At 35.3% G+C, this 14,514-nt stretch overlaps 1 protein-coding gene and 1 long non-coding RNA gene across 2 annotated transcripts; both read right to left on the reverse strand.

The window, feature by feature from the left end:
* Positions 1 to 660: 660 nt before the first annotated feature.
* Positions 661 to 4,347, reverse strand: LOC117115677. Its single transcript, XR_004446590.1, has 3 exons — positions 4,155 to 4,347; positions 3,236 to 3,442; positions 661 to 822 (listed from the first exon to the last, which is right to left on the reverse strand). It is a non-coding gene; the product is annotated as an uncharacterized LOC117115677 (long non-coding RNA).
* A 5,628-nt stretch (positions 4,348 to 9,975) lies between these two features.
* LOC117115674 (monocarboxylate transporter 5-like) lies at positions 9,976 to 13,911 on the reverse strand. The gene is made up of 3 exons (XM_033259579.1): positions 13,738 to 13,911; positions 12,366 to 13,478; positions 9,976 to 11,435 (listed from the first exon to the last, which is right to left on the reverse strand). Exons 1-3 carry the CDS (start codon positions 13,814 to 13,816, stop codon positions 11,293 to 11,295), a joined length of 1,335 nt encoding a protein of 444 aa, XP_033115470.1. The 5' UTR covers positions 13,817 to 13,911; the 3' UTR covers positions 9,976 to 11,292.
* Positions 13,912 to 14,514: the final 603 nt, after the last annotated feature.

Here is a 14,514-nt window from a genome sequence, read left to right on the forward strand (position 1 = left end):
TTGTAGACTGGCATAGTGTCATTTTATACACATGCGCAGATCGATTCGCCAGCAGCGAGTCATTGCCAGCAGCAGCGAGCCATCGCCAGCAGAGAGATGTCACTGCAGCAAAACACTATTGTACCAACGCTGTTCTAATAATATATAGACAATGAATCGTGCTCATATTATTTGTTATATTTTTATTATTCATTATTTTCACTTGACTAGCATAAATAATTTTGTTCGAAGAACATTTTATGCAGTTGTACTTCGCAGCACTTCACTTGCAATTTGCAATTTCTAGTTTAGATATTAATTTTAGTTTTTATTTGTCAACATAGTCAATGCAAATACAAACAAAAGGATGATGAAAAATCGATTGAATGCTACTCTTAACACGGCCTAAGTCTGTTGTAATGACAATAGCGATAACAATAAAATAACAATAACGATAATAATGAAAACATTACAGTAGTTCAATCTTGATTTAATGAATTTTGCTAAAGGCCCAAATGCTCTATACATCAGAATAAAAATCTGGAATTATGCAAAATTGAAAATAAAAAGATGTGTTTTGAGTTGTTGTTTGAATGTGTTGATATTCCTGATCACCATTATCAGGCTTATTATTAGGGTAAAAATCAATGCTTTATAAAAAAAACTAGGCTTTAAATACAGATTACTTGATAGGTTTACCTGTTATAATGGAATGAGAAAGGAGTAAATGCCAGGGTTCCCGCACCAGTGAACTTAAGAAGAATCCAAGAGAAACCAAACAACAACCAATACAAATTGCAAAGCGACATCCAAACCGTTGTCCAATTATACAATGTAATGGTCCTGTAAAACAGTATAAATGAACAAGATATTATTATCATCAATCATTTTTATCATCATCACATAAGGATTACAAATTTAACATATGTGGCAAAGACAAAAAAAACCAGTCACTCGTTGCAAATCTTGTTTCAGAGATAATGGCCAAAACATGCTGGAATGTCAAAATTCTGGAAATCTACAGTATTTTATTGCACTAAACCAACATTTACAGTATAAATCTTTACATCATGCTATGCTGTTATTTTCTTCATTTTCAATGTCAAAACAACAATTTTTAACAATTTGGTGATGGTTTCTGCCTAAGAAATGCCCAAAATCGTAAACTCTGAAGACTGATTTCTCAAATCTCAAACTCCTGTAACTTCATAACAAAATGTCGGATTTAAATTATTCCATTTTATAGCCCTCATTTTCAACCCTGTATTAATAACTAAAAATCGATTTTTTTCGACGAGTGACTGGTTTGGCTTTTCTTTGCCACATGCAAGCGTGAGGCTTTTTTGAAAATCATCCCCCACCCCCACCCCCCCACACTCCTCTGAAATCTGGCGACAACACTCTGTGAAAGTGTTTTACTTAAATGCTTTACAACTAAAAATCTGTAACAAACATGCAATTTTTCTGGCAATAAATACTTTTCAGATCATCCATGAGTTTATCATGGTGAGCAGTGCATGGTAGATTGCTGCTTTTTGGATCCTATTTGACAGTGCTTTTTTCCACCACTAGGCTAACTAGTTCGCACTAGTTCACATTTCTATCAGAGTTTTTTGCTTCAACAAAATCAGTAGTTTAAACTGTTCCTAAATTCTGCGAAGCGAAAAATTGTGCAACCAATCAAAGCTCAGGAAGCGATCTGATGCTTTCGATTCACGCGAATATAAATTCGCCTTGTGGAAAACGGCCTTAAGCAATGACATGCGGTAGGTTTATTCACAGTATAGTGCAGCTAACTTGATTATTGATACAGTATGAAAGAACAATGTTCTTATAAACTAGAAGTCTATGATATTTAGTGAGAGAGCTACAATAGGAATATGAATGTTTTTTTTAATAACAAATAAGAATTCTTGGATTTAGTCAGGGCCAAAAGGTCTTGGCACCATCACCATGCTAAGACCACCACTACCACCATCATTTATCATACCATGTTATTATTGCACCACAAAAAAACAAAAAAAATCCAATCGTTTAGTTCTACAGTAGTTTATATTGGTCTCCTGGGGCAGATGCAGGATTTGGCGGTGGGGGGTGCATGGGAATCCACGCCACCCTAGCCCTACCATGGTTGGGGCTGAGGTGCGAAAATTTTGCCTGGAAATTGCACTACCATACCTTAAAGATCTTACCGGTAAAATTGATATCAACAATACAACAATTACTTTAATTTTTTAATACAATTTAGAGGGGTGCTATCGCATCTGCCCCACGTCTCTAACTTAGGACAGTGAGCACTGTAACCTACAGTACAGTATCATATAAAGTGTATTATCTTTAGATTATCTACCTGCATTTTTGTATTCAATAAAAAGCTCATAACTATTTATGTTATGTTCAGAGAAACTCAGTAATCACAGCAACATCCTTTAAGTAAAAAATATTGACCTACACTAACAGTGACACCATACTGTTATGACATAGAGTATGATGATACAGTAATATGGAGATGATGATGATAGTGAAAATATTGATAGTGGTGATATGATGATGATGATTACTGTAATAATAACATAGTGATAGTAAAGATGGTGTTGATGATGAGTTATATTAATAATGATAAAAATAATAATAACACTTTCCTTTGTAAAATCAAATAGGTCTATTCGTCTATGGTAGCATCTGGAATCCTAGGGGCTGAATTAACAAGGAAATTCTCCTGGCCCACACAGCCCCCTCCCCTACCACCAATATTTATAGAAATTGATGTGGAGAGCTCCAAATTCACTGTTTACATTGCATACAAAAGGGAGGCCAAATTTACTTGGCCAAAATCCCATGTGGGACTGGCCCTCAATGTCAAGACATTGTTTACGTGCTATAGCGAGTAAATTAAGCTAATTTATTTGCACTATAACCATTGTGTGCTGTATGGGGAACAACGTGACCCCAGTTTGACTTAAAAAACTGCAAATCTTAGTAGGCTAGTAACAGTACACCAATACCATAAAACCTCGAATACAGGCCCTGGGCTCAGCTGCTTCTCTTTTTGCGACCTTTGAATGGGCTTCTTTTTAGATGGGCTTCTTTTCGAGGCTACTTTTGCAAACTAAAGAAGCGGCTTCAATTTGAGATGGGCTTCTTCTCAAGATTAAGCCCATTGGGCTTCTATTGAAGGTTTTACGGTATGAAGGTTCATAAACAATGACAGTAAAAATTCAACTGAGGGATTGTATAAATTACATTTAATGCTTACCAGAAAAACAAAAAACAGCGATGCACAAGCTACTAACAGCTCCAACTACACCTGATCCGGTCTCAAAATATAATTTAAAATCCACCAAAAAGACACCAAATGACAACATCAACCCCATAGTCAACATCAATATAATGGTCATAGCCATAATGGTTAGGATCACCTTCAAATCCCTCCACTTTTCCATTATTGCAGTCTTTAAGTTCTCTGAAACAATATACAGTAATATGTTCAGTAAATTTTCAACAATAATAATTTACTTTCAATTTATCAAATTTACAGCAAATACAGTTATGTTTAATTATCATTTGTAAATGTGTTTGATGTGAGTTAATTGGTGATTTGGCAAAACAAACAAGTATAGCCTAGTGTAGTTTGGATTGGATTTACTTGGTGTGATATACACCAAAGATGGTTTAGTACGAGAGTACACTCCAACCTTAACCTTAATTAAGGATTAAAATCCAGCATTAAACTAAACACTTAGGATATTATTCCTTATCACTGGTAAAGAGCACTATGGGCCAGGCTAGGACTAATAGAAAGGTTAAACAGTGAGGTGGCATACCTGGGGCCACGCATCCCCCTAAAAATCTTCACAGGCCCAGTCGTACTTTCCACATTGAAAGTCCGAAGGGAAAAAAATCACTTCAACTTCAAGTAAAAATCACTTCATCACCTTTTTTGCGACTTAGCGCTCCCTCACTTAAAGCCCTCTACACCACTTCCGTGGCCACCATTTCAAGTCCTAGACGTGTAAGCCCTGCGGCATCAATCAGGCTCCTAGGACCTAGCTAGCCTAATCCGATAGAGCCTTAGAAGAATTACAGTATAGTACCTATAATAGACACAGCCTAGGCCTAGCCTAGATCAGATTGATATAGTGACTAGGCCTATCTATGTATGAATATTTACTTACCACTACCAGCTTCAAATTTTAAGTTTAGCTAGCTAAGTCTAGGCCTTTAGGCAAAGTACTGTAGATGATAATACGTCATGCAACACCTCCTTGGCATAACTGATTTTGCATTCATTCACAACTTTTCTAAAAAAATGTTTCATAACTATGCCTAGGCTAGCCTAACAACCCAGATTAACACTTTCAATGTATTTGTTTTACATGGTACTATTACATAACCTAATCTCAACCTCACCTCCTATCAGTTCACGACCTTGGGCTATTCTATTGTATGCACAGGTTGGTTTTCAATAAAAGCGAGCGTGCCCAAGTATGAAACGCCAGAAACGATAGACTATTTTTTTTTTTTAATTCAATATTCCACATAGAGGTGCCTCACAAGGCAATCTCAGGCCATAATAACGAGGTACCTTTGTAAACATCATAGTACAAATGAAAAATACGGTGGCACTTGGCACAAAAATGATAAAAATCTTTGCAGAAGATCAAAAAATAAATCTTGTTTACTTTTGTTTGCTATGCACCGTAAGTTTATATTCATTTCTGAAGAGCTCATTAAAATGAATAAATCTAATCAACAAAACTTTTACAGCAAACATTTTACAGTTAATTATCTTTAAATTTGTAACATAACAAAAATTAAATCAAATGGAATTGAGTTCCATGACAATGACAACAAATAATTAAAAATCGAGCACATCTTAAAAACCCACGATTGCGACCGCGTGACCCAAAAAGGGCCCCGGTCTCAGAAAGCCACAGTGCCGGCCCTGCGCTCCACTGACTGTACTGCAATTTTGTGAGCAACCCATATCTTGCACTCAAGGCAAATGATGCTACGAAATATTTGTATTTAGCTAGGCAAGGAACAGTGAAATTACAATTTGTAATTTCAGTGTTCCCTGAGCTAAGTGAGTTGTTACTGAAATGCATTCGACAGCTTGAAGTCATTATAGTACTGCATACACCAATTTTGTTACAAAATAAGTAGGCTTATTACTGTATTACAAATAAACGCCCTACTCGTCGAATAAACTCCCCTTCAGAACCTCATTTGGAATAAACGTCTCCATCGAATAAGCACCCCAGGTGATTACTTTTTCTCTAATAAACGCCCCCTAAATGACTTTGTAACCAAAAAACTAATGGAGGCAACATAATTCTTAACACATTCTATTAATATTCACTGTAATCCAGTAGAATTACATTTTGTCAAACCTGTTTGGGATTAATAAGTCTTTAGGACACGCAGTGACACATTTTGACGGTAGGTCTAATTAGGCCCTATGTGTTGCAGGCCATAGTTCCACATTTACAGCAGAGAAATAAAGGGTTTTTTAGTCCTATCTGAGTACATATACGTATCCATTTTACACAAAAAATGTAAACGCCTCTTCGAATTAACGCCCCCTCCACCCCCCCCCCCCCACCCACAAATCAAAAATCCATAAACGCCCAGAATATATTCAAATAAATACGGTATCTTACCACTTATTCAGGCTGTAGTGTGTACAAAGCGGCTGTTCAGCAAATTCAATTTCCCCAATGATCAGGCTAATTATGCCTATATTTATTACGGTATTACTTTAGGAAATTGTGAAAGAGTTGGAATGTAACCCTTGTACTAAATCAATTACCCTCATTGTGTTGGAGTTCCTGTCAGGTCGTTTCAAAGTTAAGATAATGGTGCATCTCATATTTTCATTTCTCCATGGTAATCTAGGCTGCGAGAATTTGCACTGTTCCTGAACATGGGCCTACAAAGGAAAGAAGTGAAATAAATTTGATTAATTCTGATTCGAATTCATCAGGGGTGGATCCAGCCCATTAAGAAGGGGGTGGGGTAAATGTGCGAGCAGACCAAGAGTCTAGAAGGGTAGACACCTGGTGAGTGTGCACGGAGCCTCGGAGGGACTAAAATAAAACCTTATTAATTTGGGTTATATTTGATTGATTTTTACTCTTTATTGTAGTAATTTTCTGATAAGCTTTACAAAAAATTATTTTTACCAAAAATATGGGGGGGGGGGTGGAAGTGTGTGACCCTTACTCCCCTTCAAATCCGCCACACGGTATCTTATTGGCTTTTCGGTCGGACAGTAAAAAACAATAGATCGATCCCACTCCGTTCAAAAACAGAAACCTTGAAAAAACCAGAAAACGACAGACCGTTGGTCGCTGGGTCTCCATTTTTTGTACCGGATCTTTAGCGTCATCCAGCTCCTACGACCGATGGTCAGTTGAGAGGCGCGAATTCACAAAATAAGGTGATTTTAGGTGATTTTTAACTACTTGACCTTGATTTTTGGGGGAAAACTGGTGGGGCGCGATTATTTTTTTGGGGCGTGGCCCCCCCCCCCCCCCCCCCCCCCCCCCCCCCCCCCCGCCACTGAAAACAAGCCTATACTGTTCCTGCAATTATATGTGTGTGGCGTGTCCTTTTTTCAAATTTCAAGGCATCGAAGTTATAACATAAAGTGTATTTCAGCTTCATGTGGTATCGGTACTGTATATCTTGCAGTCGTACTCCTACCCAGAGGTGACGGAACTAGAGGGTTATGGAGAGTAATGTGTGACCGGAAATGGTCTGCAGTCAGTTGGTTGTTACCATGCGCCAGTGATGTTGGAGTATATAGTACAGCAATATTAAACTAGGCCGTAGGCCCTGTCTCTTATACACATCTAGATGTGTATAAGAGACAGGTAGCAGAGCCTAAGCTTTACTCTAATGCCAAGTTTAGCTGCCAATATCTGCCACCCTGCATTTAGCAAGCGAATTAATATACCCCCAACCCCTACAAAAGCGCCGTTTTTTAATTAAGGTATACGATAAAATCATTCCTGCAGCCATTGGGTGCCAAATGTAAAAACAAATACACTCGATTTCCAGTGTCATATCTAGGAGTGAATTGGGGAGGGAGATCATTGGTGGATCTGGAGGGGTCAGGGTCCTGACCACACCCCCTGGGACAAAAACATTAATTAAATAAATATTTAAAAAATAATTCTAGACTTAATTTTCCAGGACCCGTAAGCTGATTATTGAATTTGGTGTTACAATTGGACAATTAAATGTCGGAAATGCTCAATCAAAATTTTGATGGTAAATGAAATTTAAAAAAAAAAAAAAAAGAAAAGAAAAAGAAAGAAAGAAAAATAAAAATAATTTTTTTCTTCCCCTCTCTCTCCTCTCTCCTCCTTCTCCTCTCCTCTTTTTTTTTCTTTTCATCCCTAATCCCCCACATTCTTCCTTTTTCTCCTCTTCTTCCTTTTTCTTTCTTCTTTTTTTCTTTTCTTTTTCAACAAATTTATCTAAGAAAAAGTATTATAGATTTTTTTACGTTCTTCCATGCTTTAGTTAAAAATATTTTAAAAATTTTTCCTGCCATTTCATAATTAAAATGAGTTAAAATTGGGTTTTTTTATAATTTGGTGTTCATAATGAATTTCAAGATCATCTAGAAAAAGGTGATACTTAAGGTCAGGGGAACCCGAAATAAGTAAGTTACAGCGTCTCTTTAACCAATCAACAGATTGTATTAGGTTGATCACCATATCATACCCTAGGCACCGTGCAATGGGGAAAAAACGGGTGGAAAGCAAATGTACTGATTGAAATAAAAATGCACGGTGGAACTATATTTCCACGATGAGTGACAAAATGGGGTAAACAACCAACGTAAACAATCAAAGGACAGGGATCTACTTAGGTGTGTTATACATACTGAATCTGAGCCGTGAAAGTGTCGAATTGGCAGAATGCGTACCGGTACGTAATAATTTAATCGTTTTTATTATGCCTCCTCCGGGTCTTCGTATATCACGCAGACTATCCATGAGCAAATAATAAACCTACACACATGGATGACACCGAACCGTGCAAGATTAAAAACCTATCCATACTAATCGCCAATGCATCATGAATAATATTTAATCGGAAAAATCGGTGTGCATGAAACATAACGTCAGATTCTTCTCCGCTACCCGTGAATAATGGAATTATTGCTATTTCAGGCGAGACGTTCAGTAATATAATGTAGTTGTATTTTTATATAGCGTCTTATACAATCAACAATCTTATTCTAAGGCGCTTAAATAACAGGCCTATTTACAATAAATAAGACAACACGCCAGTAACGTCTGTTTAGAAAGGCTATACCTGCAGTATATCTAGACTGTTCAGTATTAATAATGAATTGGCATTCTATAGGCCATCCAATGTCACTGTTGAGAAGGAATACACAACAATATGAAAGATGAAATAGAGTATAGGTAAATAATAACGCTTACGAGAAAAGAGAGATACGAATTAAGCCTTTTTATTTATCTGTTTCTACATTGCCTAAACAGCTAACTCATACATGTGATTATGTCGCAATTTATTGTAACGTATATCTTGTTATTAAAGCAACGTTTATTTTTCCTATAACGGAAAAACACTTGTAATATATCGGTTTATCTTATTTATTTATGTATTCTTATCTATTTAGGCACACATCACTGTGCAATATGCAAGGATTGTTAAGCGAATGAAAAGGTCTTTATAAAACATGCGGCACGATTAGTTAGGCTGAATGAAGGTCTATTTGGCCGTTTTTGTTAGAAAAGTGTTAGGCCTACTTGGCGACAATCCCTTTCTCAGTTATGTGTCTGTTTTAAATTGAAATAAATAAGAATTGTCTTTTGAATGAATCTGTTTATCCCGCACAGTGACATTTGAAATCACTGTCGATCAGTCAGCAACTTTACTTTTACTATGCCTATACCTATTCTATGGTTATGCAACCATCATACACATTTTGGTTCATAAAACGATACTCCTAGGGCTAAAATTCATGGCAAAGAAAATAAATGCATTACGCTTGAAAATTGGCATTTAAATTTATATATACACCTATAGTTTGAGCTCTTCCTTTTGTTTTTGGCCAAATAAAACCTATCATGATTTTCGTGATTTTGAGAAACAGAAACTTCGTTGACCTTATAATTGCCATAGAGGCAATAACAAAAGTCAACTGGAATTGAAATGACGTTAAATTGCATTCGGATGCATCACTAAACACTGCATAATATAAATCCAAGTGATTTACGAAATGCTGTACGTATAATTAAAGACATAACGATGCAACTATGCTCTTCGTCTTGAGAATTACTTTAATAATGCAATTATAAGGGTTTTTAATATCCTGTAATATGGTTACTTTATTATACTGCATCAAATTACTATTTAATTAACCTTAGAAAAGAAATTTACTTATTAATCTCACTGCCGTTTCCCTCTACAAGCTATACATTATAGGCCCGGCCAACATAGTATGGTAAGAACAATATGAGATAAGATAACACGAGCTTTGATAAATATTTGTCATAAATTTGAAGTTCCAACCCCTAAACTTACACCTAGATACTGGAATGTAGCGGTGGTAAATTTTAACCTATAGTTAAGTGATTTTTTTCTAGACATTTTTAAAAAAATTCATCAATTGTTTCACTCTCTTCATTCTGTTAGCCAAGCAACAGAATTCCATGTTTGTCTTATATCCCCGATGATAAGATAAGATGAGATGAGACGAAATGAGATGAAAGTGAGATAAGATGAGATGAAAGACGGAAAAAAGAAAGATGAGATAAGATTAGATTATATTAGATGAGATGAGATAAGTTAAAATAAATAAAATGAGATAAGACAAAATGAGATAAGATGAGATGAAATGACATAAGATGAAATGAGATAAGATGAGATGAGATAAGAATGGAATGAGATAAGATGAGATGAGATAACATAAGATAATATGAGATAAGATAAGATGAGATGAGATAAGATGAGACGAGATAATATGAAGTGATATAATATGAGATGAAATGAGATAAAATGAGATGAAATAAGATAAGATGAGATGAAAAGAGATGAGATGAGATGAGATAAGATAAGATGATATTCTACGATGAAAGCTTTACTAATCTAATTTGGACTTACTAATGCTTATAACTTATTACTGCATTTCAACAACCATCCAGAGAAACATATACAAATGTTATTAATAAAGCAACTGATCAAAATACATTTTGTAGGCATTTAACGCCTACATATATAATTAGACTTAATGTAATTATTAATCGTAGACACTATTTCTAACTTTGAATAATTAATTGGCATTAATCTTTATTGTCCCATTATAAAATAGGAATTGTTTTTTCCTTTGCAACAGTTGGATTAAAAAAAAGGATAAATTTAGATGAAAATCACAAGACAAAACAACATGGAAATGACAACATATTACGTTAAAATATTAGCAAGTTAAAAAATAGTAAATAGTTACATAATAAAAATTTACAGTATAAAATTGTTTAACATTTACTATGTGTACGTCAGATACAGACCCGTATATAAGTGTAATGCCTAAAGGTAAAGTGTAAAGGTAGGAGAATAACCCATAACTCGCAGCTTCTGAATTGTGTATGGGATGGTCCGTTGGTATCTATAGTATTACTGTATAGTAGCTGCATGTTAACATCATTCCACAACGCAGGGGCTGGAATGAACCATAGCATCGGCTTAACACCCTACTCCTCAGAAAAATGCAATAGGTTCTTTAAGGTGCACACGAGCCAGATGGACCTCCATTTTAAGTCCTTCCGTGAAGACTTGGTTCTACCAACCAACCGAACACTGGGCGAGCGGCTGGAACTGTACAGTTAGCTCGTGGAACATTTTCTTTAATTTTGGCCTAACATTTTAGCACTGACATAAAATACATTAATATGACACCATTATTAGTTTATGACAATAATATACTTTGATACATGAAAAGTTTCTTCGGCTGCGGTATATGGAGTTTTCGCAAGCTTAAAACGATAACGAATACGGTTAAGTCATCAAATTTTTAGACAACCCTTCCCTTCAGTAGCATATCTATGAGCACGTAGCGATTCATGCCTTTTGCATGAATCAAAGATCATATTCAGTTCGTACAGCATATTGGTATTGTCAAGAATGTTTCAGTCACGAATGATGATAATGATAATGACGATATTCATTATCTTTTTTTTGTAAGGTTGCGATATCTCCCTATTATGCCGTCCAGAGTCCCCTTCCGGTCATGTACAAGGACTTCCTATTTCCTCTGCAATGCGATTTCTAAAGATTGTGTGCCATTGATATTTTATTTTGACATTTTGGAATACATTTACTGGCGAACATTAAGAAACCGTTGAAAAAGAAGCAAACGCCTGCGATGTAGAATGACGTGTTGTACACTCCAGTCGCGTCATATACCGCACCTGTCAACAAGATAGAACATTTACAATTACAATTCGTCAATTAATAATATTGTATGCCCATATTTGTAATATCTTAGTAGTCATTTTAAATAACATTTGATATATATATATATATATATATATACTGTCTCTTATACACATCTAGATGTGTATAAGAGACAGATGTGTGTGTGTGTGTGTGTGTGTGCCTATATACGGTCACTATGTATTGCCATGACCGTATTTTTAAATAACATTTGATAGTTTGGACAGGGGTTGAGATACCGATAAGACAGAATAGGTGTAAGCGTAACATTCACATGGCTATGTTAAATTTATATATACGGAGATTATAACTAATGTAATATTCAAATTATTATTAGCATCAATATCTACAAAACATAGGCTTAATATAAAAAGGCAATGTTTTAGTCACTTATGTTTATCTATGTCATTTATTTGTAATATCTTAGTAGTCATTAGTTGGATGTACAGTACGCACCTATTGGTGACAGTGGTTTAGGCTGCTTTTATGCTTTTCTGGCAGTTAAAGACTAATGGTTTATTTAATATACTTGTTAATGTTATATTCGTTTGATTTTTTTGTATTTGAATTATATTTTGTATAATGTATCTTTTGCCTGAATGATAATAATAATAATAATAATAATAATAATAATAATAATAATAATAATAATAAAATGTTTTATTTTTATTTTATTTTATTTTATTCATTTGGCATGACGGCTCAGGAGTCACAAAAGCGGAAAATCAACTGTCGCCTGAAGGACGCGCGGCTCCCAAAATGTTAGGTCTAATGTTATACATTAATTGGATATTTAGTTAATTGTGCGATATAAATGGATGAAAAATGATAAAAAGAGCACTGTCATTGCAAGCCATTGTTTGAATAAATGTTGGTGGTATCGAGTAATAAAATGATGTACATACCCATGATATACCCTCCCAAGGCGCTTGACACACCTGTTGGTATTCCAATATAACCGTAAGCAAAATTAAACCAATCTTCAGAAACGCAACTTTGTGTTATTGCTGGAAATAAACCGACAAAAACGCCTAAAAAGAAGCCGACTACGAATCCACAAAACAATAAACTGACCAGGTTCATAAGAGAGCTGAATATGACAAAACAAATACCAATAATAAACATACTAAGCATGTAGAAATTATAGTTACTCATAATACCCATTTGGCCAGGTAACGCGCAGCAACTTTTTCCAAAAAGACCGCCCAGTCCATAGGCGGTAAACACAAGAGCGGCGTCCTGTTCTGAAAATCCTCTCAAGATGAGACTTGCGGTAAAGTGAACGAAAAAACCGATATACGCAAACCTTCCAAAAAAATAAACAATGGCGATTATGACAAGACTAGGTATTTTGAACAGCATGAGCACTGAAGGCGCTTGTTGCTTCGTTTCTTCCTGATGCTCTTCCATGTTATTGTCAGTAGAACGAACTACCGCTCTACATTCTTTATCGGAGGAGAACTCGGATAATTCGTCTAACTTGGACATTCTATCCGGTTTTTCATTATTTTGCTGATGTTCCATACCAATCTTGTCTTGTTTATCCATGTCGCAGACGCCAGCATTATCTGCATATTCAATGCAGTCACTATGATGAACAACTTCAACCACTCCGTTTTCTTCATCGGTGTGGACCTCCGATTGGTCATCTCGCTGCTTATGTGTCAGAACAGTGTTGTCGTGTCCAGTTTCGCAAGTATCAGCATTACCCGCGTGCTCATTATAGCCACTGTGATCTTCTGTCATAGTAGCATTTTGGTCTAAATTGCTTACTTTGCTTGCATTTTGATGAAATAACAGTAAAACAAGTGGTAACATATTCATAGAAACGGCACTCGCTATCAGGATTGTTCCGCGCCAACCATACAATAGCCTCACTTGAGAAAATACAAGTGGATTGATAATAAAACCTATTGACGATCCGGCATACATAACTCCAATATATAATGAGGCAGATTTGTTGAAACTTCTCGCTAAATCATATACCGTTCCCTGAGTTAATAAACACAAACCACAGCCTAAGAAAAGGTGTAAATGTTATTGTTAAACGAGTAATAATAGGCCCTACATACCGAAATATATTGTAGTGTGTTGAAAATATGATAAGTGAACACACAAAAAAGCACAATACACTAACTGACGAAATTATATACACACATTACTTTAGAATATAATTAATGGATCATATTCCAATTAGACGCGGTACCTGAAGATGATTATGATGATGATGATGATGATGATCACCCTGTCCACCCTACGTCACCAATTTAAACTTACCTGTGACAAGCGAATGAGACAGAAAAATCTGCCAAATATATGTTACTTGTGACGTCACCATCAACCCTCCAGCCGTCATAAAGCAACCGGTAGCAATCGTTGCCCTATTGCCAAATCTTTTAGCCACTGAGGTGGCTATAGGACCTGTAAAAGTTATAGATATTTCAGTTATGAATTTTATTGTAGACCTATCTTCATTTTGCTCGAATTAAATTTGATATTAAATTCCATTTAGACAATAAATTGAAACATCTTAGTGATAAATACAGTAGAATAACGAAGAGGCTTGTGGTTGTGGCTAAGCTTCTTCTGGCTCGTTATCCTGGAAACTCAGAGGACCACAAGCCCCAGTGCTACAGTGGGGTAACGGGAAAATGTCCCGGGTTTGTTTACGTTTGTACACGCTCTGCTGTTTAAGGGGCACGTCTGCGGCCCGATTTGGGTTCCAATGGCCTTTTAGAAAATGCCAAAATATCACGGAACTCTGGTGCAGGGCTCCAGGCTTTAGCTCTCAGATGTTACGCCACTTAGTAAATAAAATAAATAAATAAATAAATAAATAATAATAATAATAATAATAATAATAATAAATAATAATAATAAATAATAATAATAATAATAATAATAATAAATAATAATAATAATAATAATAATAATAATAATAATAATAATAATAACAATAATAATAATAATAATAATAATAATAATAATAATAATAATAATAATAATAATAATAATAATAATAATAATAATGTTACAGTACCTACCTAACAAAAT

This window comes from Anneissia japonica, unplaced genomic scaffold (genome assembly GCF_011630105.1).
Source record: "Anneissia japonica isolate Jap-2015-1 unplaced genomic scaffold, ASM1163010v1 scaffold288026_len309160_cov177, whole genome shotgun sequence".
Lineage (NCBI taxonomy): Eukaryota > Metazoa > Echinodermata > Crinoidea > Comatulida > Comatulidae > Anneissia > Anneissia japonica.